General features: G+C 59.4%; 1 protein-coding gene across 3 annotated transcripts; it reads right to left on the bottom strand.

Annotated features, from left to right (window-relative positions):
- Positions 1-458: 458 nt before the first annotated feature.
- TACC1 (transforming acidic coiled-coil containing protein 1) lies at positions 459-20,644 on the bottom strand. 3 transcript variants are annotated; one of them, XM_053966289.1, is made up of 14 exons: positions 20,376-20,644; positions 19,745-19,857; positions 13,186-14,203; positions 12,051-12,086; positions 10,312-10,372; positions 9,875-10,073; positions 8,082-8,137; positions 6,298-6,420; positions 5,593-5,669; positions 5,142-5,185; positions 4,882-5,042; positions 4,539-4,645; positions 3,882-4,002; positions 459-3,424 (listed from the first exon to the last, which is right to left on the bottom strand). In XM_053966289.1, the coding sequence occupies exons 1-14, from the start codon at positions 20,549-20,551 to the stop codon at positions 3,356-3,358; spliced, it is 2,361 nt and encodes a 786-aa protein (XP_053822264.1). In that variant the 5' UTR covers positions 20,552-20,644; the 3' UTR covers positions 459-3,355. The 3 variants fall into 3 exon arrangements, with proteins under 3 accessions (XP_053822264.1, XP_053822265.1, XP_053822266.1); XM_053966290.1 differs by lacking the exon at positions 12,051-12,086; XM_053966291.1 differs by lacking the exons at positions 12,051-12,086; positions 13,186-14,203; positions 19,745-19,857 and having other exon boundaries at positions 20,376-20,641.
- Between the last annotated feature and the right edge of the window lie 4,057 nt (positions 20,645-24,701).

A 24,701-nucleotide genomic window follows, 5' to 3' on the forward strand; every position in this document is an offset into this window, starting at 1 on the left:
ACCCACCAAAAGAGAAGTGCAAGAGAACAACAGAAAACCCCTAGAGGGCTGGGAGCCCAGTGGAACCATTCCTGCACCCCCCAGCCCCCAGGGCTCCATCCTCCCAGCAGGATTTACCCAGGGCCTCAGAGGGTTGTCAGGGTCAGTGCAGGGATTAGGCCAAGGATTCTCCCGCTGCCATCCCGCTGCTGCCTCAGCCCTTCCTGCTGTCTGGGCTCACTGCCATGGCTCAGTACCACCACAGTGTGCCGGGACTCACGGGGCCACAAAAGGCATCCCAGGCCTGACTGTCAGAGCTGAGAAGTGCAGATTTCAGGAACACAGGATAACTGTACTTATTTGAAACCCACTGCCATGTAAACCACATTAATAAAGACAAGGCAGAACACGGCCCATTCTGGAAGGTAAAGCCAACTCCTCCCAAAACTCTTCACCAACCTCACAAACACCAAGAAAGCTTTCCAGAGTGATAAACACAGTTTTTACTCAGGCAATGAAACATGGAAAAAATATATTAGTAATCATTATAATAATCTCATTTGTGTGAGTATAACTCTTACAAATATTTACCTGACATATAAAAGGGAAATTATCGTACATATAAAAACGATGGCGATGGCAGTTACACACATGGCTGGAAGCAGAGGGGTAGGAGCCAATGCAGAGGAAGTTCCTGCCTGGGGGAGGCCACACTGGGGGGATGGGATCAGTAGTTGGGGGTTACTGGTTGGCACTTGGTTACAGACAGATCTGCTGGCAAACACGCACTGCAAACAGCAACACAGCAGCAGGGCCAGGGCCCGCTGCTGCCAAAAGGGCATTTAAAGTCTACTGCGAGGAACAGACGACAAACACACCCAGCTGTGACGCCAGGCACAGGGACCTGCCGTTCCCTGTGCCAGCCACGGGGACACCACCACCTCGAGGTGCAGCCACGCTGCCCGCTGGCAAACACGCCTTCTATTTTATAGAACTATACCCATTATGCACGTATTTATAGATATGTAACTACAACCATATTATAGTTGAGAAATCATTCCGTAGGAATCTTCTTTGCCCGGGCTGGGTGCGTGCGGACGGGCACAGGAGCACGGGTGAGGGCAGGACCGGGGGGCACCGGGGGGCAGGGACAGGGATGGAGGGCTGTGTCCCGTGGGTCATCACAGTGCAGCCGTGCTTTGCAGACAGCAAACAGCAAACAGCTTTGCAGACAGCGACTGCTGCCTGCAGGTCAGGCCTCTGGGGAAGGGGCAAGCGGTGAAATCTAAATTTCAATTATCCATCAGCTCCAAGGGCCAGAGCCACGCCCCAAGGAGAGCCTGACCTCAGCCCGTCTCAGGACAGCACGCGAGCACCACGGCCCAGAGCACAGCAGAAGGCTGAGGGCTGCCACAGTCCCCACCCGGGCTCCAGCAGCCTCACACTGCAGCCTGGGTGCTGCTGCGGGCAGGACAGTGCCCAGGGCCCCAGCCAGAAACCAGCCCCGAGAGGTCACGCAATGCTGCACTCTTGCTTCCTCGAGAGAAAAAGCCAACTGCCCCAGAAATCTCGGGGTCTCAGGGGTTTGCTTTACCTGCACAGACTCCCAAAGGGGAACAGAAATACTCCTTGTTGATCATATGATTGAAGCTTTTTCACCAGCCCAGGAGGGGACGTGTGGGGAGGCCAAGGGGGTTAAAAAGAAAGGGGGGAAAAGGGTTTCTCTTTTCTGTCAATTGTGCAAAGGGTGAATATCCAGCACAAGCAACAGGTGCACTGCTTTGCGTGGTGTCAGCCACTGGCTTCTGTGACCAGTCTGTCACTGGGCTAACTGGGGGCGTGGAGAACAGGCTGGGAAGCTGTGTGCTGGGGCAGGCTGCTGACACCTTTGCCAAGTGTAGAATAAACTCTCTATATATTATATAACTAATAAAATATAATCAAGTGTATGGCTCTGGCTTAAACAGGTGTTTGCTCTGCATGCTCAACACAGGGAATTAGAAAATAGAAGGAAAAGAGCTCAATTCTGTTACAAAAAGGTAGCAGCAAAAAGGTTTGTGAAAGTGTTCAATGGGCTGGGCAGGAAACAGTCCAAACTGCAAGTATTTCCCTTATTTCACACCTATCCATTCAAGGCAGAGAACCCTCCACCACTGCAGTTACTGCAGCACCCACGAGGCAGCTCAGGGTTCACTTCCTTCCTCCTGCAGCCTCTGAAATGGAGCCCTGGTCTCACCATGGCACAGGGAGTCAACAGACACGGCCCTGGCTTTGCACGTGTCCAACTCCAGGTCACCCAGCCCCTGCAGGGGCCAGGGCCACAGGCAGGGTGGCCACGGGGAGGATGGACAGGCAGTCCCAGCTCTCCAGAACCAACATCTCAAACACCCCTGGGTGCAGAATCCTCCTGCCTCCCCTCACCCAGACCCTCCCTTGAGAGGACTGAAGTTACTGCAGGTTCTGTGACTGTTCAGTGCTCTGGGGGGAACAGGTCACGCCTTGTGTCGTGCCTGACTGGAAGGAGCGAGCAGAGAGCCCAAGTGCCCATAAATGCTCATAAAGTGCACGAATGCAGAGATGTCAGCTCCCTTCCTCTGAGGCTGGCACAGCCAGGGACAGGGAGAGGCTGGGCTGTGCTTCACCCACCAACCAGAAACCAGCCATCCCCGTGCCAGGCGCCCTTCCCCAGCGCAAGAGCCAGCAGGTCCAGCCCTGCCACCAGCCACGTCCCAGGGCAGGACCTACCACGTGGCCAGGCCTTTCTGCTGAGCACGTGAGGACAATCAGTGACAGAGAGCGCAGTGGGGACACAACTAGACCCAGCCCAACCGAGGGGGACAGAGCCAGGTGTGTCACCTCCCACCCGAGAGGTGGCACTGGTGCAGAGGGACAGGGCAGCAGGCCCTGGGAGGGACACACAGGATTCCCAGGCTGGCCACAGGGATCCCAGGCTGGCCACAGGGGAGGGATCCCAGGCTGACCACAGGGGAGGGATCCCAGGCTGACCACAGGGGAGGGATCCCAGGCTGACCACAGTATTCCCAGGCTGACCACAGGGATCTCAGGCTGAACACAGGGATCCCAGGCTGACCTCAGGGATCCCAGGCTGACCTCAGGGATCCCAGGCTGACCACAGGGGAGGGATCCCAGGCTGACCACAGTATTCCCAGGCTGACCACAGGGATCCCAGCCCCGGAGCTGTGGGAAGCAGACAGGGACAGTGAGGGGAGCGGCTCTGCTCAGGAGCCACAGGTCCGGCAGCCGGGGGGCAGCTGGACACGTGAGCTTTCCTGCGGGGACTCCGGGGTAAGGCAAGGTGATCAACGTCACGAGAAAAGCAGCCAAGTGCAGAGTGCCGGGCGAGGGGGGCTGAGGCTCAGTCTGACTTTCCCAGTTTCGCTATCAGCTCGTCGCAGATCTTGGTCAGCTCCTCAATCTCCTGGTTCTGGAAGAAAAGCAGATCTTGGGGAGCCCTGGGGTGGCACAGGTGGGGAGTAACACCAGGGCCCATCTGCCATCAAGCACGCGTGGGAAAGGGCAGCCAGCTCCTACCCGTGGCCCTGCAACAGCTCCTCTGTGCATCCAGGCACTGTGCTCACCCCTCCTCATCCAGCCAGACCTCGGTGCTGCAGAGAGCTGCAGCAAGCCAGCCCCAGCCCACACCTCTGCAAACCGGCACACGTAAGCCAGCAGTGCCCATTCTGCCCAAAAAAATCCAAACCAACCCCGCAAAACACAAAAAAAAAAAACCCCAAGCAAACAAAAAAAACACCCCAAAAACCAAACCCACGAAACACCTTCTGGACCAAAAATCCGGAGGACACCTGCGGCAGCAAGAGGATGCTGAGGGCAGCCACAGGAACTGCTGGCAGGGCTGCGGAGAGGCCGGGGCAGGTTGTTACCTTCTGCTGCAGGGCTCTCTCCAGGGACTCCACCTTCATCTGCTCCTTGCGCAGCCCCGCGTGCAGCGCCGCGCTCTCCGCCTTGGCCTTGGCGCGCACCTGGGCGATCTCCTCGTTGGCTCTGGGGACAGAGGGGGCCAGTGGCCAGGTCAGGGGGCAGGCAGGAGCACCATGGCACATGCAGCAACTGCAGAGCCCGGCTCTGCTCGCCTGGATACGACAGAGGGGGTTTGCCCCTATGGAAACTGGATGAAACTGGGTTAATTCAGCCCCTCGAGCCCCCTCTGCTCCTTCAGGGCCAAGCTAAACCCTCTCACCACCCACTTCACTCGGGGTTACACGTGCTGGTGAGCTCCTGCTCATCAGCTGAGCCCCAGGGCTGCGCAGCCCCTTCGTGCACCGCTCTGAAAGATGGGAACTTGGTAAGTGACCGTAAATAGACCGTGACCCTCAGATTCTCCATTAAAAAATAAATAAGCAGAGATCAGAGAATGCGTTCAGGGATTCGCTCTGCCTTGCTTAGAGACGCTTGAGCCCGAGGTTGTAAAATGCAGCTTTTCACATCATTCAGCTCCTGCCTTCCAGCCTCTGGAAAGCAAATGAAGCTGCTTCCCTACAAGGTCTTGAAGCACCCAGCAATCTCATGCATGACCTTACTTGTCCAATTTTTCTTCTGCGTGGACTTTCAGGGCCTGATAGCGCTGCTCTTCCTGCTTGACACGGGTTAGATAATCTTGAGCACATTTCTTCAGAGCTTCTTCATTCTGGAAAAGAAAGTACATCCATCTGCATTGGGACTGGGCACAAAGACATTGCCCTGACAGGATGATCGATACTGTTCTGAGTGTAAGAAAAAAGGTTTCAAAAAAAACTCAGCTTCTGCTTTGTGCTGGAGCTCCTTATCCAGCTCAGCAGCATAGAAACACAGAGTGTGACTGCCCAGGAACCCTGTGTCCAGGGACCAGAGCTGCAGGGAGAAAGGGCAAACCGAGCTAAGGACCTTCTTAAATCCTTCCAGGACGCCCTTCAGGTTTTCATATCTCCTGAACAGATCTGACAGGGACCTCTCCACCGAGTTCAGGTCTGCCAGAGCCTGGTCCTTTTCCATTGTGAGCTGCTGCAGGTTCTTCTGAGATGTCATGTTTGTCCTCTGCTCATCCTCTGGGATGGAGAACAAAGAGAAGGACACAGGGATTGAGTGGGGACAGCTGTGACAGCCAGCTGCCCGCCCTGCACACCTGGCAGGTGACAGCACCCTACCTATCATCTGGGCAATGGTCTTTTCATACTCAGCCACGATCTTCCTAGAAGGAAGAGAAAAAACAAACAGGTGAGAGGCCAGTGATTTTGGGAACATGCACCTCCAGCTGTGCTGGCAGCAATCTGCCCCACAGGAGGCCCTGCTGGCCCATGCCCTGTCACCAGTGCACCCCCACAGGAGCAGGGTCACAGGGCCCAGATGTTGGGGCTGCACCACCCATCAGCGCTGCTCCAAAACCTGCCTGTGCCACTGGGAGAGCTGGCACAGCTCACGGGATTGTATTTCTGCAGCAAAGGAACGAGCAGGACACAGCTGGCACTAAGAGAACATTGACACAGCACCAGCACTAAGAGAAGTCTCTGCCAGGACGCCCCGGCCTGGTGAGGCTCACCCCTCATGTCCCACTCAGCCTCCTGCCCCAGCAGAGCCCTGCAAGGGGACAGCTCCTACCTCATCTCCAGCACTTCCTGCCGGCTCTCCTCGTATTTCTTCTTCCACTCGTTGGCCTCGATCTCCTTGGTGATTATCTGGGGATAACCAGACACAGGACCCTTGGGATGTGCTCTGAGGGGCTTCCCCTCTCTGTCCCACCCACGCAGGGGATCAGATCCCCCCTCCCGGGCAGAGCAGAGCTGCCCCTGCTGCCCTGTGCTGAGGTGCAGTGAGGGGCAGCCCAGGGGACAGGGACAGGGCTGTCACCCCCGAGGGGCAGCCCAGGGGACAGGGACAGGGCTGTCACCCCCGAGGGGCAGCCCAGGGGACAGGGACAGGGCTGTCACCTCCGAGGGGCAGCCCAGGGGACAGGGCTGTCACCCCCGAGGGGCAGCCCAGGGGACAGGGACAGGGCTGTCACCCCCGAGGGGCAGCCCAGGGGACAGGGACAGGGCTGTCACCTCCAAGGGGCAGCCCAGGGGACAGGGCTGTCACCCCCGAGGGGCAGCCCAGGGGACAGGGCTGTCACCCCCGAGGGGCAGCCCAGGGGACAGGGACAGGGCTGTCACCCCCGAGGGGCAGCCCAGGGTTCAGGGACAGGGCTGTCACCCCCGAGGGGCAGCCCAGGGGACAGGGACAGGGCTGTCACCTCCGAGGGGCAGCCCAGGGGACAGGGCTGTCACCCCCGAGGGGCAGCCCAGGGGACAGGGACAGGGCTGTTACCTCCTCTCTGATGAGCGTGAGCACGGCTGCCTTCTCGGACTCGCTGAGGCAGATGCCAGCCAGGGGACTCTCGCTCCTGCTCACGCTGGGGCACTTGTCCATGGAGCACAGCCCGGGATTGTCCTGGGGGAATTGCCCAGCTGGGATGTTGGGGGGGGGTTCTTTTCACCCACCTCCCTTTTTATCAGCATCTGCTCACGTACTGCATTCCCCTTTCTGCACACACAGATGTGCTCACATCCAACTTCCCTTATCCCACGGCTGGTTTAAAAATATCCCCAGCTTGAGGGTCTCTGCTGACTGTGAGCCACAGGGGGGGTGGGCTGCAAGGCTCTGGGCTGTCTGTCTCCAGCCCCTCCCAGTCTGGTGGGGACAGCACTGCAGCTGACGTGCTCGAATTGCTGCTGGCAGCTGCAGGGACATTTCCTGGGCCTTGCTGTTCACCCAAAGGAAGCTGTGGGGGAAGCAGACTTCACCCCTCTGCAGAGCAGGGGTCCGAGGGCCAGCCCCACTCATCCCTGGTGCTCCAGGTGTCCAGGAGAGCTCTGAAACAGGAGATGCTCACACAGAGATCCTGGTACCCTGCTGCTGCCCTTTTGGGTGCCTCTACAGGGACTGGGGGGGCTGTTCCTCCATTGCCCACCGCCTCCCTTTCCCAAAGCCCGGCTCCCGTGCCCCACCTGTGCCACAGGGACAAACTGGGGGCAAGGCTGAGCCCCAGGTGCTGGCACTGCCTGCCCCTCCTTTCACCACCCAGACGAGTGACAGCCGTGCAGCATCTCCCTGCCATAAATAGAGAAGTGCTGGGAGGCAGGAGGCAGCCTGCTCCTCACGGTTTGAAAGGAGAGCACTGGAGCACTTCTCCCCACCCCTCTCCTCCCCCCGGCGCTTCAGCTGCTCAGCTCGAGCTCCCCGAGCCCTTCACGGCCCCCGCAGCTCTGCCGTGGCCGTGGCCGGAGCTGGGAGCCACCCCCGGGGCAGCTTTGGGGCCAGGCACCCCAGCATGGGGGAGGTCCAGCCCGCTGTGCTTTGGCAGCAGCCTCCCACAGCAGCAGGTGCACACCTGGGCAGGCACCTGCAGGTACCTCTGGGGTGGCAGCAGCCTGCCCGCAGGACCAGGGCCTGGACCAGACCCAGGCTCTGCTGGGCACCAAAGGAAAGGCTCGCCTTGCCCCACGTCCTTGCGGGGCTCAGCACAGGTAAATCTGCCTCGGAGGGCTCGGCATTGCTGATGCTGCTTAATCTCATTGTCATCTGTTGTCACCTCAAGCAGCTTTGGCCAGGGGCTGCTGGGCTGGCACGGGGTGCCCCGGCAGCAGAGAGCTTCTGGGGCTCCTCGGGGCACGTCAGGGGTGTCCCAGCACTGCTGCTGGCTGCAGAGCAGGGCTTTTGCACTCTTGCCCCACCTCTGCTGTCAGCTGCCTTCCTGAGGGCAGGGCTGAGAAGGCACCAGCACCAAGGGGCCATCAGAGCCAGCCCTGGACACTCCTCGTGAGACACAACCCGTGCTGGCAGCTCGTCCCCTCCTCTCTGCCCTCCCTGTCCTTCAGGCTCCTTGCAGTGCAGCCCTGGCCCCGCAGTGCTCCTGCCCTGTGCCCAGCACCCCTCCCTGCCTGCCTGCCTCCCCCAGCACAGCGCCCACCCAGGAGGGATCATCTCTGCCAGCCTCCTCCAGGCCTGCTGGGAAATCGCTGCTATTTTTATCAAGTCCCTGCGTGGGCTTGTCAAGAATTTTACCTCCCAAAGAAGCTCATTTCAGAAAGGAAAAAGCAAGAGGCACTCACAGGGAAGATGCCAGGCCCTCCCTTTTCCATCTGCTTGCAGATCTCCTTTTCAAAACCTAAAGACAACGAAACACAACCTTTTATTGACTTGGAAACGGCACCCTGGGCACACGCACATTTTCTGAGACAGAGGAGAGTACCTCTGAGCCTCCCCATCCCCTGAGCTTCCCCTCCCAAAGGCGTCTCTGCCCCCAGCTCTTGCCCTTGCTGGAATCATTCTGGTTGGAAAAGCCCTCGAAGATCGAGTCCCCGGCACTGCCAAAGTCACCATTAAACCCTGTCCCCAGGTGCCACAACGTGCCAGCCCTCCAGCACTCCTGGAGTGGAAACCAACACTCCCCTCTGGTGGCAGTTCAGCCCGTGCCCACGTCCCCAGGGCTGCCACCCGTGCCCGAGAGCACCGAGGCTGAGGGGGAGGAAGAGGCACAGGACGTTCTGCACTTCAGCAGGGTGCTGGAACAGACCAGCTGCTCAGACCAGCCCAGAGCAGCAGCAGCAGCCCATGCCAGCCCGGCCCAACACCCTCCAAAGGACCTGCCAGATGGTAAAAAACATCTCCCCATCTGCAAGGCGTGGGACACCCTGACCTGGGGGACACCCTGACCTGGGGGACACCCTGGGTGCAGTCATGGGTGCCTCTCAGGACACCCTGCCTCTCAGGAGGGACACCCTGACCTGGGGGACACCCTGCCTCTCAGGAGGGACACCCTGACCTGGGGGACACCCTGCCTCTCAGGAGGGACACCCCGAGCTGCGGGCACGGTGCTGCCTCACGTAGCATGAGGGGTAATTCATGGCTCACACTCACACAACTGCAGACACGATCCATGTGTTAACCAGGCAGAGAACAGCGTGCTTAGAGAGCTCAGCTTGGAGAGGAAGGAGGTAATGTGACACTGCAGACTTCCCACTGCTTCCCTCCGTTTAGCCCGGTGCCAGCAGCTGCACCCACGGCTCCCACCCCATCGCTGCAGGGAGCACCGAGCCCGTGCACCTGCCTGGCCCTCTGGGACCAGCAGCAATAAATAAACCCTCCAGCCTCTCTCCCCTGACTGTCAGATTTTCCTCCCCTGAGGACAAAGGACCATTCTCCATGGAGCTGGCAGCCCAGCACAGCCATCGGGAGAAATGATTAATGGGTTCCTGCAGAGGGGAAGCTGCAACCCCCCGTGGTGATTTCTCCTGCTTGCACCTAGGACTTGGCTATTGATTAAATGTCACGTTGCCTGGCTTTTAATTATTTTGTAATGGCTTGGTCAGAGAGGCTAATTACGTGGGAAACTGACAGCAGAATTCCACCGGGAGCAATAATTGGGGTCTGTGTAGGCATTATTGAGATCTCCATCAACCACAGCCCTGTGCCAAGTCCTGGCAGCTCTGCTCCAGGCACAGGCTCTAAGCAGGGACCCTGCAGCCCAGGAGTCAGGGCATGATGCTCTGAATGGTGGACAAGTGCTCTGCTCAGCAGTGAGCACAGGTGTCAGGGGGCACTGCCAGGGAGCACCACAGGGAGGGAACCTCTTGCCTGATCCAAATCCCACTGCAGCCTTGTGGGGAGAGTGCTCTGTACCCAAAGTCTAAATAAACACAGCCTGACCATCGTTTTCCATACTGGAAACAGTGCAGGAAAGCAATGGGAGGTTCCATCAGAACCTGCAGCAGCCTTTAGCCCTGTCAGTGTGAATAAACTCTGATGAGGCTGCAGCACCAATTCCTTGCCAGAGGCTGCAGAGGCTCCCTGGGTGCAGTCACAGCACATTCCCAGAGCTGAAGGCAAGCAGGATGTTCCTCACCTGCCTCTGGTCTGTGCTTCCCTGCGGACACGGGGACGTTGGAGCACTCAAAGTACTCCAGGTCATCTTCTGCCTCGGCCTTCTTCTCCAGCCCCGCTGGTTTCTGCGTGGAGGTGGTGGAGGCCAACTTCTCCTCATCAGTGGCACGTCCATCCCGGTTTGTAATATCTGGGATTTCTGAGATCAGCACCCCTTCATCCTGCAGGGTCAAAGTAACGCAGTTAAGCAAGATCTGCGGGGATCAGGCCACCAGGCGAGCTACTGGAAAGCATGGAAGGCTTAAAATCCACAGGCGAGCTGCTCCCAGCCAGCCTGGAGCTCAGCCAGCCCAGCTCTCCCCAGCATCCCTGCTCCCAGCCAGCCTGGAGCTCAGCCAGCCCAGCTCTCCCCAGCATCCCTGCGCCCACCCCGCAGCTCGGGGATGAGAGCCCACGTACCTGAGCGCTGATGTCCAGGACCAGGGGCTGCGCCTCGTGCTGCTTCACCTTGCAGCCGCTCCTGCAGGAGAGAGGAGCAGCAGCTGAGGGGGGTTCAGGGCAGTGTGGGGGACGTGGGGTGCGTGCCAGAAAGCCCAAGCAGGGGGAGGCAGTCCCAGCACCAGCGCTGCGCCCACCGCGTGCCAGCACCCCACTCACCGGTGAACGCCGCCGGGGCAGAGCGAGTTCTGGGAGGAACAGAAGGAACAGGCAAACAAAAGACACGACTACACAGAAGTTGGGTTTGTGTGTGAGGTGTTTATTCCTGAGGAAGGCGAGGAGCAGAGCAAGGACCCCAAGAGGCTGATGGCCAGAGAGGCACTGCCAAGGCGCCGGCACAGAAGGATCTCCCTCGCTGCGCCTCGCCCTGCGTGTCCAGCGCAACGGCACCCGAGGCTTCGCTGCACGTCGACCTTCTGCGGGAAGAACCACGTCCAGGCTGTCTCGTGCCCTGCCCCTGCAGCTGGAAGCTTGTCTGGGACTTCTCCACAGCATCCACATCTCCCAGGTGAGTCAGGCCCGCGCGGCCAGGGCAAGGTGCTGTGCCTCGAACAAACGATCCACCTGGCGCAAACGCTGTCCCAAGGAGAAGGGCCCCTCGGGTGGGAAGTTTAGCCCAGGTAGGTCTTGCAGGTGGTCTCCTTGCCCTCCAGTGAGGAGGCTGTCCCTGGAACTCCGTCCCATGTTCCTGAAGACATCCAGAGGCCGTCTGCGCAGGGCTGCAGGCACGGCCGCATGCCCTCACACCGGGCACCAGCCCAGCCCAGCCCACAGCAGCACGGGCACGGTCCCACTGGGATCGTGGGTGGGACAGCATGAGCTCTCCTCCTGCGTCTCACCCCCTCACACTCCACACTCGGGGATCTGCCAGGCTCGTGGCCACGTCTGACCCCCCAGGAGACGCTTGCTGAGCTGGAACAGCTCGTGTGACAGCCACTGCAGGGACCTGGGGAGGGACCCCAGCTCCAGCCACGGCACTCCCCACGTGGGGACACAGGCAAAGGCTCGAGCAGGACTGCAGCGAGCTGTTCCCAGCTCCATGGAACTGCCCCCACCCTCTGCTGCTGTCCAGCCCCCCCAGCCCACCGCACACAAGCGCAGCAGAGCACAACGAGCGGCGTGGGCGGCACACGGGGGGTTCTTTGCACGCTGCCATGCACGCCTGGGTCACACTGAAGAATCGCTCAGGACTGGTTTTCTCCCTCATGCCCTGCCACAAGCAAGTCAAACTTGTCATTTCTTCACCCTCCTCTTTTCTGCACCCTCTCCTGTGCCAGGGTTATCCCAACACCTGGCAGCTGGTTTCAGCTCCCCCCCAGCACCAAGATAACAGCTCTGGATTGCACAAAAACCTGCTGCCCTCCATGAGCTGAAAGTTTTCAGCACTTGTCCACCATCAGAAGACACTGCAAGGCAGCATGCTGCGAGGACAAGCACAGGCGTGTGCTCCAGTGCAGCTCAGCTCAGCTCAGCTCAGCTCAGCTCAGCTCTCCTCTTCGCCCTCACTCCCAGGCACTCACCAGGCCAGGCCACCCTGGGGACCCCGCCAAGGGCTGCGGGACACAAACCAGACAGCAGAGAGCACAAGTCAAAGGGCAGAAGGAGCCAGCATGCCACGGAGACGAGTGGGGCAGCACACACCCAGAGAGAGGACAGAAACAGCAAAGGAAAAGAAAAGGAATACAGGAGAGAGTACTTACAACAGAAAACAGAGAAATTTCACTTGCTCAGTAGTCCTGATGCACCAAAGCACGGACAGGGAGAGAGACAGACAGATGGAGAGAAGAAGAGTGTGTGAAAAGACCTGAAGAAGAGTGTGTGAAAAGACCTGGATGTTAACTCTGCCCTGCAGAGGCACGGTGAGCTGCCTAGCTCAGTCTTTGGGAAGGCACACACACACACGGGCCACCCTGATCCTGCCTTGGCTGTCCACAGCAGCGGGGTGAGATCCAAACACAAACCTCACTGCCAGGCAATATCCTGCTGCCTGTGCTGCTCCAAGGTGACAGAGAGCAAGCAGAGAATTCCCTGCTGCTTCCCCTCCCCATTGGCTCTGCTCACCCACAGCCACACATGGGAACAGCTCTTACAAATTTTTTATCTACTCTCTGTAAAGTATTTCCTGGACAAAAACATCCAACACAGCCTGATTTTTGTCTGTGAAATATTCTCTTTCACTGTTAAAACCCACTATCTAAGTTTCTCACTGGAGAATCCGACAGCAGAGTGAGAGTCTACCTGTCCAACCTGTTCTCTTTCTCTGACATAAAACAGAAACTCGGTGACAGCTCACAAAATATCTCAGCTACATTTGACCAACCACACCTGCATCCACCAGCTCCTGCACATCCTGCACAAGTCCAGCAAACACGTCGGCTCCAGCCTCCCCTGCGGGTTTCCTCTGACACCACATCTACACCCTGACCCACCAGCTGGACCCCCAAGGGGCTTCCAAAGAGGTGATCCTGCGAGCAGGTCCCAGTCCAGCCTTCCCTTGGGACTCAGGACACTGGCAGTGCTCCAGAACACCTGTCCCTCTCCTCCCACCAGGGGTACTCTCAGCCCAGGGGAGCTGCCCCTGTGCTGGGACAGGTGGATAAAACTGAGCCACCAGCAGAACCTGAGGTGCACGGCAGGATCTGGGGCTCGCTCGGGAGGCACCAGGGCAGGAGCAGCATCAGCACCACCATCACCATCACCTCCTCCTTCACCACCACCATCACCTCCTCCTTCACCACCACCATCACCTCCTCCTTCACCACCACCAGTGCAGCTCTGCCTGCCCGTGGGGAGCACAGGGGGGCTCAGCCCTGGCTCTGACACACTGGCACTCACGTTATCAGGCGTGACTTGGGCTTCTTGGGGGAGTCTCTGCCTTTCAGGGCATCGTCCTGCATCTCCAGTGTCTGAGATTCGAGGATTTCATTGAGGCTGTTGTCTGCAGTGGAGCAAGAGTCAGCGTCGGTGCTGGCAAGCGTCTTGGTGGGCTTGAACGGATCCATGGAGTCAAAGTTATTGGGGTCAAACTGATAAGAGCCCTTGGGGAGAACCGGTGAGTTCTGCAGCGCTGAGCTGCCACTGAGAGAGTTGAGGCCGGGGCTGTCCCAGCCCGTGGGACCCAGCTGGGAGGAGCCCTGGGGTGGGGGCGGCTCTGAGGGACCCCTCTCTGCATCCTCAGCTGCTTTCTTGGGGGACTCTCTGTGCCTCTTCGGTGTCAGCTTGCTGGCTGGGATCCTGCTGCCCCTCCTGGGTGAAGCTGGCTTGGCCTCCACACTCTCTCTAGCCTCTGCACAATCAGCCCCAGGTTTCGGGACCTGCCCTGGGCCCTCCAGAGCCGGGTCCCCTCCCAGCTCACCGGGATGGGGAAGGCGTTGTGGGGCTGCTGGGGCAGAGCTCTGCAAGTGGCAGGCCCCTGCCACAAAGGGGTTCACACTCCCGTCATGCTGCTCAGGGTCAAGCTGGGAGGATGCCTGGGTCTCTTCTGTGGCTTCGTCTGTCTTCCTCCCCAGCGAAGGTGTTTTCCCTTTCCCGAGCTGCCCCTGGCCCAGGGCATCAGCCCTCAGCTCCACCAGCCCCGTGCCAGTGTCCCCTCCTGGCATGGCCCGCTCCCAGGTGGCTGTGCCCACATGGGGCAGGGGGGCTGGCTCCACAGCAGCGTGACCAGGGTCAGCCTGGCAGCCCAGCCCGGCCAAGGGCTGCATCAGGGGCGAGTTGTCGGGGGCAGTTTCCCCTTTAGCATCCGAGCTGGCTTTAGGGGCTCCAATCTCTGGCTGAGCCTCATCTTTGGGGTGCTTCCCAGGCGAGCTGTCCCAGTGGGCTTCCCCTACCAGCAGGTCACCATGGCCACCTGGCTCTGAAAAGATAAAAGGAGATGGTTAAACCCTGACCTGCAGTGCACTCTCTTGCAGAGGGCTTTCTGTTTCCTCCTCAGCTGCTCCAGGGTCGGATTTTATGGGGGATCCACTGACTCACAACTCAGCTTCCCTCCTGCCAGATGACAGGGAGCCACTGCTCGCTTGGGCAGAGAGTTAAAAATCAGTGAGAAGAGCTCAGGGACGCACAACACGAGACAGCAGCACAAGATGTGAACCAGCAGGCCCCAGGCAGAAGGGAAATGGGAAGGTGTGCTCAGAGAAGAAGCAGAAGCTGGCTGCAGGAGATCTGGGGGTCGCCCAGCACTGGGGCTGCAGGGCTGGACGTGCACCAGGCAGGAGAAGCTGCCCCACACAAGCTGCCTCTCCACCTGCAGAAATCCTGCTGTACTCACACCAGGCTCTCCACAGTGCTGTCAGCGGCTCCCAGTGACAAATCCTGATCCATGACTTAATCACCATTACTCCAATCCTTTCCCCTCAATCCTTCTACTGTTTAATCTTTGCTTTGACATCAAGGGATGGAGAAGATCCTTTACCTACTGGGACACCCTGAAAGCTGCACCCACCGAGCACCCAGAGCCAGGCTCGTGGTGCAGGTGTGCCAAGGCACAAGAGGAAAACATCTGGCATTTCTCCTGCACCTCAACCAGGGACAATTGCACAGGCTCCTGGGAGAAGGCGAGACAGGATGCTGGGATGCCCAGCACCCATCAGGGAGCATGTGGTCTCTGCAGCCCTCACAGGCACCTTTCTGGGGAGAAACAATCAGCCGGGTCCTGCAAGGGCAGAACAGAACCAATGGTCTCCCGAGGACCAAACTGGTTTGAAAACCTGGCTGGGAAGAGCAGCCTGGGTGATGAAGAGCTTGTGCCAGGGAAATCTGCCCGTCCCTACCCCAGCCCTGCCCTGGAACAGAGGTGACAGCTGCAGAGGGGAGTCACCTCGAGCATCCCCCCTGTTTGGCAGTGGGACACCAGCAGCTGCTCCCACAGACCCCCATCCCCGAGCAGCCAGGAGAGGTTTTTCCTATCACCAGGCATTTGCAACCAGCTCATGTGTGCTGGTAACAGAGCAAGTCACAGGCTGGCAGAGGAACAGGGAATCAGGCAAATATCTGGTCCCAGGACTAATCCAGGACGTGGAGCCAACAATCCTGACTCAGTTGATGGCTCAGGGTTAGCATAATTGATCCCCAGGATGCTAAAAGCCATGAAAATGAATCATGAGGGTCTGTGTCCTCCCTGAGACTGCAAAAATGCTTCCTCTGACTGCAAAAATAAAAAAGCTCCCTCCAAGTAGACGTTGCCTTGATGCCCCAGAAAATGCATCAGTAAACACAAATCCAGTGGATGAGTACTTGGAGTGCAGCCAGGAAACAGTCTGAGGCAGCGCCTGGCAGGCCTTCCCATCACTAGGAACCAGGAAAACCTCCTTAACAGACCCCAAAGAAAACTTTATTACACTTGCTGTGCTGCTCAGCTGTTTGAAGCCTTCCTGAGACAGCCCTGAATAGAAGAACAGACTTCAAAGTCAGGGCAAAAGGACTATTTAAGTGCATTTTGTTCCCAGCGGAAGGTTTGGCAGCCGCCGTTCTCACAGACATGAGCCCATCCTGGTTTCTAACCCAAGCAATGAGTAATTACTTCTTGAATAACAAGCAGCCAGCACACAAACTGCCTCTCCGTGCTGTGGTGTCTACAGGGTGGGGAGGAAAGGAGCGTGGCGCGTGCGGCCGTAGCTCAGAATCCTTTTCCCACAAAAATCAGAAGCAGCACCCACCCAGGTCCTCCAGTTTTGTGATTCCCTCATTTTGTGCACCCAGGAGCGCTCAGCGACTCAGCCCCCTCCCGCAGCCAGTCTGAGAGCTAAGGAACTGGGATATACTGGGAGGCAGGAGGCGCAGGCCAAGGGCAGCCCAGGTGCTCGCCGACGGTTTTGGAAATCTTTTGTGGCAGAAATGTCCCTCCTGCAAGCTCGGGGGCGGGGAGGGGGGGGTTCCCCTAGTTCCTCCCTCTCTACATTTCTTCTGCCTCCGACGCAGCGTGACAGGAGCTTGTTCTTGTGGGAGCAATTACACGGGATGCAGAAAGTGGCCTGAAGGGCCTTGGGGTGCACAGGAAGAGCCAAGCTCTCTGCCCGAACCCCTGCAGCTGCCCAGCCCCGGCGATACCTCAGTGCAGCCCTGTCTCTCCCCCACGGAGCCCTCCCCAGGCCCGGCTCGCTGCCTGCAGCTCTCCCGGCTCCTCCTGTGAGCGCTCCCCCATCCCCAGCCCCAGGCAGTCACGTTGTGAGCAGCCGTGCTGGCTCCGCACGTACTCCCTTCTCTCGTGGCTCCTGCCAGGGAAACCAGCTTGTCCCCCACTCCTGCAGCTGTCCCCCAGCCCCCTCACTGCTCAAATCCTCCTTCTGGGCCAAATCTGTGCTGAACACCCCAGGAGAAGGCGGGCTGGCAGCCACCGAGCACACGCAGCTCTGCCCCTCCGACCAGCCGGGCATCCCAGCAGGTTCCTCACTGCAGCATCCCGGAAAGGTGACCCCGAGGTCTCCCGTTCCACCTCTGGCACTGCGCCCTGCAGCAGGGGACAGTTCAGTCCCGGCAGGAACGCGGGCACTGTCGGAGCACACGCAGTGACTGCAGGGCCCGTCCCAAACACACACCCAGCACAGGGCACGCCAAATCTCATCCACACCCCTCGTCCTGGCTGTGGTCAGGCTGCAAACCTGCTCCACATCCAGGTGAGTACCTGGAGGGGATGCTACAAAGCGAAAACAGAGATTTTTTTACTTTCCAAAGAAAAACAGACAGGACAGTCTGGCACCGCAGTAATAGACACGTTGTGCCTCTGCATTATAATTGCTTTGCTCGTCTACCTCGGGCTGAAATTAAACACAAACACCGACTTAAACAGCTTTCCAACATGCCATCCCTCAAACGAACCAGGAGCACTTGGCAGAGCTGCAAGGCAAAGGCTCAGAGCCATTTCCATCCCACAGGCAGCTCCAGGTGAAGCAGCAGCGATCCCTGCCCGGCCAGAACAACCCCTCTGCTCTCCGGGCCCTGGCCTCAGCTCAGGGCAGCGCTTGCTGTGAGTCACACACTTCCCTGTCCCGGCACAGGATATCTGCCCCGCACACCCAGCTCAGTGCTGCATCACCAGCCACTGCTTTCCGTTTGTGTTTAACGGCCGTTGATCTATTTTTGAATCTATTCTGTTAAGAATTAGCATACCGGCACAGGATGCTGCTAACGCACCGGAAAACACGTGCCCTGCATCAGGGTAACGGCAGCTCCCAGCACTGATGGCTCCAGATTTGCTGCTTCTGCTCATTTCCTTGTGCAGATGACTGGAGATAACTCGAGCAAGAATGGGATAGAATTAGTCCCACCATCCGAGACCACAAGAGGAAAGTGAGTCATTCTGAGTGGGAATAAACCCTCACTGCAGCTCCCCCCAGGGCTGAATTTTTGTCCCCAAGGACAGGGTTTAACACACCCAGGTCACCTCTTGGCTGTGCACGGAGCAGCCAGCCCTGGAGCCACAGCTCCTGTCCTATTTATTCCCAAGGCAGGGTGAGACTGCAGCTACACAGCAGACAGTGCCTGCTCCTCGCTGTCCCTCAAGGCCAGGGGTGCCGGGTCTGCCCCAGCTGCAGCTCTGGCACTGCCCCCACAGAGCCCAGCGGGGCCAGCAGCTGCTCCCCAGGGACTGCAGGTGCTGACAAGCAGCCGTGACACGGGATTGCCTCCGTGCCAAGGGCTCGGGCCGCTGTGCAGCAGCAGCGTGCAAAGATGGGGCCTTAACACACGGATTGCACTGGTGGTGTAACAGCCCAGGGGGCCTCTGCACACTGCAAACCCATCGGCACCCGGACAATCCCTTCTCTCCGCCGTCCCAGACAAACTGAACGGACACAGCCAGAGACTGGGGCAGGCAAGGGCTGGAGCCAAGTGCGGTGGCTCCGCAGTTTGGCTCTGCCAGGCCCGACATCCCACTCTCTGCCAGCCAGCACAGAAAAACAGCTTTTGCTGGAGATCGTGCCCCCGTCTCCAGAACACTGGGAGCTTTGTGTGCAGGAGCAGATACTCCCTCGCTGCTGAGCAGGAGCTGCTCATCCCAGGACAAGGGACACAGGCACGCAGGGGAACAGTGACACCCTGGAGTCTGAGGCAATGCACTTCCCTAAGCTGTGCCAGAAATGATCCTCCTACCTGCTAGGAAAGCCTTTATCTCTTCCCCCCTTCCCAGGCATTATCCCCAAAGTAAAGATGTCTCTATCATCCCTTCTTTAAAGGATTATTCCAAGAGCTGTGATTATGGGAAGCATGAACAGAGCACTCCCTCCATCACAGCAAACAAACACGAGTTTTCCACAGGGATGGATGAGCACCCAGACCCACCCCAAAGCAGAATAACACCACAGGAGATGGAGAGCCACAGCATCCTGTGCCTGGGCTTCTGCACAGAAGGACCCACGGTCTGGACCGAGCCCAGGTGCTCTGAAACCAGCCCCACAAAAAGTTCCCAGCCGCTGCTGCTGCACAACATTGCACATCACATACCAGGGTCTGCAGCAGTGAGGGGCAGGAGAGGGCAGGGAATGCTCAGGACAGCCTGTCCAGGGCTGCCTGACGCACCACAAACTGCCCTGTGCCTTGGAGAGGCTGCTCACAAACCCCGGGGCTCACAAACACCCTGACACTGCCCAGCCACCCTGCCCTACTGAGAGCAGATGCAAGGGGAGGCCTCCTCCCTGCCCTGATAACCTCCCGTGGGCTGCTGCAGCAGTGCCAGAGCTCCAAAGCTTCCTCCCAGCAGCACAAAAAACAGAGATAAACACCAAAATCAGCCATGGACACCAGCACAAACCCCTGAAGAGGAGGGTATGGAGACAGTGGGGAGCTGGTCCTCAGAATGCCATGGGCTAACGGGGAGCCACACTCAGAGGAGCAGCAGCAGTGTGGGACACATGGATAAACCTGCAAAACAGCTCAGGACCCACCAGCAAAGGAAACCCCAAAGCAGTTAGAGCAGATCCCCCACAATTTCTCAGAAAATGGGGTTTAGCAGCATTGAGCTCTTGCACCTTTAACAGCAGCTACTCAGTGAGGACACCTGGCACCTAACTCCAAGGAAAAATGGCCTGTGCAATGAAATCCCTACCACTGAGCAGCCTGGGGGACACAAACCTGGCATTTAGCCAGGTGTGTGTGACACATGAGAAAGGTCCCACCAGCCAGCAGCAGTCAGGGCAGCCCCCAGGCTGCAGATGAAGTGTCAGAGGAACGTTTAAGTTGATAAAGTAATTCAACAGCACCCTCGGACTCCTCCCAGTCAGCCCATCACAGCTCTTTGTGGAGCACCCAGCCCAGCCCTGGCATTTGAACTGTCCAGGCCATTAACCACTAAAAGTGTGCCAGGCATTACTCAAAGTCAGAGAATTTTACTCCTTGACCCCACCCTGCCTTTCTGCCAGTGGAGCAGAGCACCAAGAGCAGGAGGTGCACGCTGGCTCTTTACCTTGGGTCCTGGCCTCAGACTCCGGCGATCCCGGTGGCTCGCAGAACTCCTTGAGTGGCGAGCAGGTTGGTGTTTCTGCTTCAGGGGTCTCAAAATTATCAGTGGAGTCCGAGCTGCCGAGGGGGGGGAAAAGAGTGAGGAATTACTGCTTTCAAGGCTACCTCTGAAATCCTCCACAGCGCCTACACGTCCAGCCAGGCCGCAGGCTGGCCGTGGGCATCCGGGGCGGCCACTCGCTCCTGTCCAGCGGGACATGCTAGCAAACGGAAAAGGGAGAGCAGGTGAAACATCATGGTCAGCAGCGCCCCGTGCGCCCCAGCCCTGCGGGAGGGTTGCCGGGCTGAGCACACAGCACGGGCCTCCAAGGACACGCAGCCCCGCGGCATCCCCCACGCCGCTCCGGAGGCTGCCGCGGGGGCCGCTCCGGCCCTGCGCTCCCCAGCATCCTGCGGGAAGCAGCCCCCAGCCCCCGGCGAGGTGCGGTGCGGTGCGGGATCCCCGGCAGCCAGGCAGCGAGCGGGGAGCGAGGGGCGGATGGGGAGAGGGCCGGGGAGGACGCGCCCGCAGCCCCGCACGGGTGCGGGCGCCGTGGGAGGGCGGGCGGGCGGGGAAGGGGCCGCGGGCGACTTGCCTGAAGCCGAGGGCCGAGCCCCCCGCCGGCGGGTCCCGGTCCTCCTCCTCATCCTCCTCCTCGGCAGCACCGGCCCCGCCGTCGCCCTCCTCGGGGCTGCCCCCGCCCCGCACCGCCGACCAGGTCCAGCGGGCCCACTGCACCGGCGAGAGGATCTGCCAGGCGCTGAACGCCATCGGCCCCGCTGCGCTGCCCGCCGGGCTCACTGCGGCCGCGCCGCCGCCCCCATCCCGCTCCGCTCCGCTCCGCTCCGCTCGGGCCGCCCGCCCCCGCACCGCGGCACTGGCGGCGGGGAGCGCCCGCCCCCGGCACCGCCCGCCGGGAGGGGCCGGCCCGGCGCCCCCCCGCTGCCTCCCGGAGCCCCCGGCCGCGGGGAGGGACGCGGGGCTCCCCGCCTCGCCGCCCCTCCCGGCCGGGGGGGTGACGGCCGCCGCTCTTCCTTCCTATGCGAGCTCCCAAATTCGCCGATTTCTGCCCAAAGGCGGGGCCGGGGCACATCGCTGTCACCCCTCGCGACGCCCCGCCACAGGGAGCCCCCGCGTGAGCGCGCAGGGAGCTGTGAAACCAGATCCCCGCCAGCTCATCCCACATTTACTTGGTTGCACCTGTGCTGTCACAGAGCCGGCAGGACACAGATTCTTTCCACTCTGCTCGTGGCCGAGAGGACCCCACGCGGGCGGGGCACTGCCCTGGGGGACACGCAGCTCCCAGGAATCCTCACCGCACCCAGGAAGACTCGGTCCCACCGGGAAGGCTCGCCCCTTGCCCAAGGAAAGGGGCTTCCCTGAGCTGAGGAGCCAAACACAGGAGGCAGGGGCAGAGGGGAGGGAAACACCTGTCCTTTCCATTTTCCAAGGAAATGCCGGCCTCAACGGCCCTGGCTGATGCTATATCCTTCCGTGGCAGCAAGTTTATTTATTTATTAAACTATTGTTGTTTAAAAAGAACAGCCAGCGGTTCCCACAGAAATCAACCTTGCTGGCCTCCCTCGGGAGCTTTTCCTCAGGAACTTTTCCCCTAACAAGGGCTCCCACTCCCAAATTCATCACCTCCCACACGCTTGCTAGAGAGAGGAGGATAACGTTACTGACACCGTGCCGCGGCCGCAGCTCTGTGAGGAGTGTCCAGGGCTCTGGCAGCAGATCTGTCACGGGCAGTGGCATTGCTGGCTCCGGACATTTGGCAGCTCCCTGGAGCCCTGACTGGTTTACCCTGGTCCCAGCAAGAGGTCCCAGGGATGGCCTCAGGAATGGCAGACAACTGTCCTGCTGTGAAACAAGCCCGGCCCGCTGCAGAGAAGAGCTGCTGGCCCTCGCTGACCACACCAAGAGCTCCCATGGCAGGCTGAGCCCACGGCTTCCCTGTGAATCATCAGCCAGCTCTGGGAGTTGGGAATGCCTCTGCATGGACAGAGAGGCCCCCGGGCCAGAGCAGACCTGTCCATCTGGTCTGGCTGCCTCTGACACCAGCCTCTGTCGGAAGCTTCAAAGGGCTCAGTACTCACCATGGAGCATCTCAAATAACCTCCCCACAGGGATCCTTTCTCCACGCTTCCCTCTCTTGGTGTCCTTATTAGATATATGTGTAATTCCTGTGTGCTTTTACTGCCCATCCTCTTGAAAAGAAAATCTCTTACTCCTTTCTGCAATACTTCTAAGCTTCCCCAAAGACTTCTCTGGGTGAACCAAAGCTGAGGTGCTGCCAGTTGCCACCACAGGTCAGTGGCAGGGGAGGCCCAGGGAACACCTGGGCCCCTGCACCATGTTGGCCCCCACATCCCCAGGGCCTGGGGACAAGGGACCCTGCACACTCCCCTGCTGCCGTGTAGAGGACACCGAGCAAGAGGGGACTATGTGCCTCTTACTGAAGCTTAGCCAAAAACCATGAGTCTGAAGCAAAAAGCAGAAGCTCAACATCCTGTTGCCCATGGCTGCCGTGAGCAGAGCACAGCCCACTTCCCGCTCCAAAGCAGCAGAGCTGATTTCTGCAGATGAATTTTACATCAGATCTTCAGCGTGAGCCGCGCTGCAGCAACACGCTGCAGCCTGACCTCATCCTCCTCCTGCTCCCGCTTCCCCTTCCCACCTCCCACCGAAGCCCAGGACCAGCAGCAGTGACGGCATCGCCGCCGCGAGCAGCTGAGGAGCTCTGCCAGGGGAACGAGAGCCCAGGGCAACAGGAGCAGCAGCGGCACTGGCACAGCAGCAGGGACGAGCCACCTCCGCTGCTGAGGGAAGGAGCTGCTTGTGACAGGCTGAGGATGAGGGAACTGGGGCGCAGAGTGCAGGAAATCACCAGGACCTTGTCCTTGTGCAGGCAGTGCACACAGAGCCTCCAGCGAGGAACCCCAATCCCAGCCAGCACCCGGGGAAGGAGCCGGCAGGAACAGGATCAGCAGGACAGAACCACGCTGGCTGCAGAGCTCCTGACTTGCAGGGCCCTGGGGCAGGAAGATACCAGAGCAGTGCAGGGGCAGAGCCTGCTTCCACCTGCTGTTCCCGATGAGCAATTAAGAAAATGCCTCGAGCGGCATTTTCCAGCTTGGCACCTGACCCAGCCTGGCAGCAGCAATGGCTGCAAATCACCGCCGAGGAGATAACCTGACTTTGTCAGTCACACCGGAGGCTCTGCCTGCCAAACGCTGCTTGGCACAGTCAGCAAACACATCTCTGCAGAGCAGGGAGGATGCTGACCTGTTTAAAAACACCTGCCAGCAGTTTCCATCCTCGCAGAGAGATGCAGCCCACACAGGCAGCAGCTGGACGGGCTGTCCTTGGCACCGCTGTCACCTCGCTCGCTGCTGTCACAGGACTCACTGTGCCAAGCCCTGCACACACGCAGCGGCTCAGGGACCGGGCATGTGCAGCCCACGGACGTCTCTGGCAGTGCTGAACTGCCTAAAATCCCACCCACAGTTCTCACACTGCCTGCACTTTCCAGGAGGGGACAGCAGCGGCCCCTGCTGCACAGAGGACAGGTGGAGCCCCAAATATTTTGGAACTAGAAGAGCCCTGTCATCACAGAAGCTACAAAAAAGCAAAACCTTGCTTAGCTTTTCATGTTTATCCTTGCAGGAAGCAAGCTGCATCCAGGGATAACAGCTCTCATCCAGATGGACCTTCCCTTCACACCGGGGATGAATTTCCTTCCCGACCCCAAAAACACAGCATGCACAATTCCTCTCAGCGTCCCCGCGCCTTGGTTCCCAGGAAGGGCGCAGGGAATAACGCTGTGGAACAGGAATCACACAGCCACACCTGTGGCACTTGGAGCTGCAGTGCTCCAAGCCAGAGGAAGGCATGCACCTGGAATTTCTCTTCTCAGCCCTGTCATTAGGCAGAACACCTATTTCTGGCTTCGAAGCTTTTCTGGGCACAGCACAGCAGCCAGTGCTGACATTTCCAGCTCAGAAACAGATCTTTTGTGTGGTTTCATTTCTCTTCTCCACTCCTGCCTCTCTGCTCCTCTGCACTGGGGCCTTTCACTGCCCCACCAGGACCAGGGCCTGGCTCCCTGCAGGTAATGCCAGGATGGGGCATGAGGACAGCAGGGGATGGTGGAGATCAGCACACAGAAAAAACACGAATCCGTATTTCACTGCTGTGTAAATCTCCCCACAGCCTGCAATAAGCACCTTATCCACATAGCGTTTATCTCCTCCAGGAGAGGAGGTTCAAGGTGTTTCAGGAGCATTTTTCCGTTGCTGCGTTTTTTTTCCCAACCTATTCTATTGGTCAGGGATCAGCATCCCCTGCGTGCGGCAGCATCTGGAGCATCCCGGGCGTTCCCCAGGTGCGGAAGCATCCCAAAGCATCCCGAGGTACCCCCTAGGTGTGACAGCCCCCCGGAGCATGTCCCGGGCGCAGCGGCAGCCCCGGGAGCCCGGCGGGCTCGGGCGGGCGCTGCTCTCGCTAGAGGGCTCCCCAGGATGGGTTTCCGAGGGCTGCCGAGCCCTCCGGCCCCGGGAGCGCAGAGCCGGGGCCCCGCGGCTGCCCCGGAGCGCAGGGCTCCTTTTGCTGCTCCAGGCCTTGGCAGAACTTCAGCCTGGACACCTGTGGGCACAGCCCGGACCGAGCAGAACCACACCCAGTGCCCTGGAGTTCAAGGCAGACAAAACCAACCAAGCTCCCATCTCGGGCTCTGCCATCTGCTCGCCAGAGCACAGCAGGAGCCAGGGTCTCACAGGAGGATCCCGGGTGTCACAGGAGGGTCCCAGGTCTCACAGCAGGACCAGAGTGTCACAGGAGGAGCCCGGGTGTCACAGCAGGACCAGAGTGTCACAGGAGGAGCCCGGGTGTCACAGCAGGAGCCCGGGTGTCACAGCAG

This window comes from Vidua chalybeata, chromosome 28 (assembly GCF_026979565.1).
Source record: "Vidua chalybeata isolate OUT-0048 chromosome 28, bVidCha1 merged haplotype, whole genome shotgun sequence".
In the NCBI taxonomy this organism is placed as follows: Eukaryota; Metazoa; Chordata; class Aves; order Passeriformes; family Viduidae; genus Vidua; species Vidua chalybeata.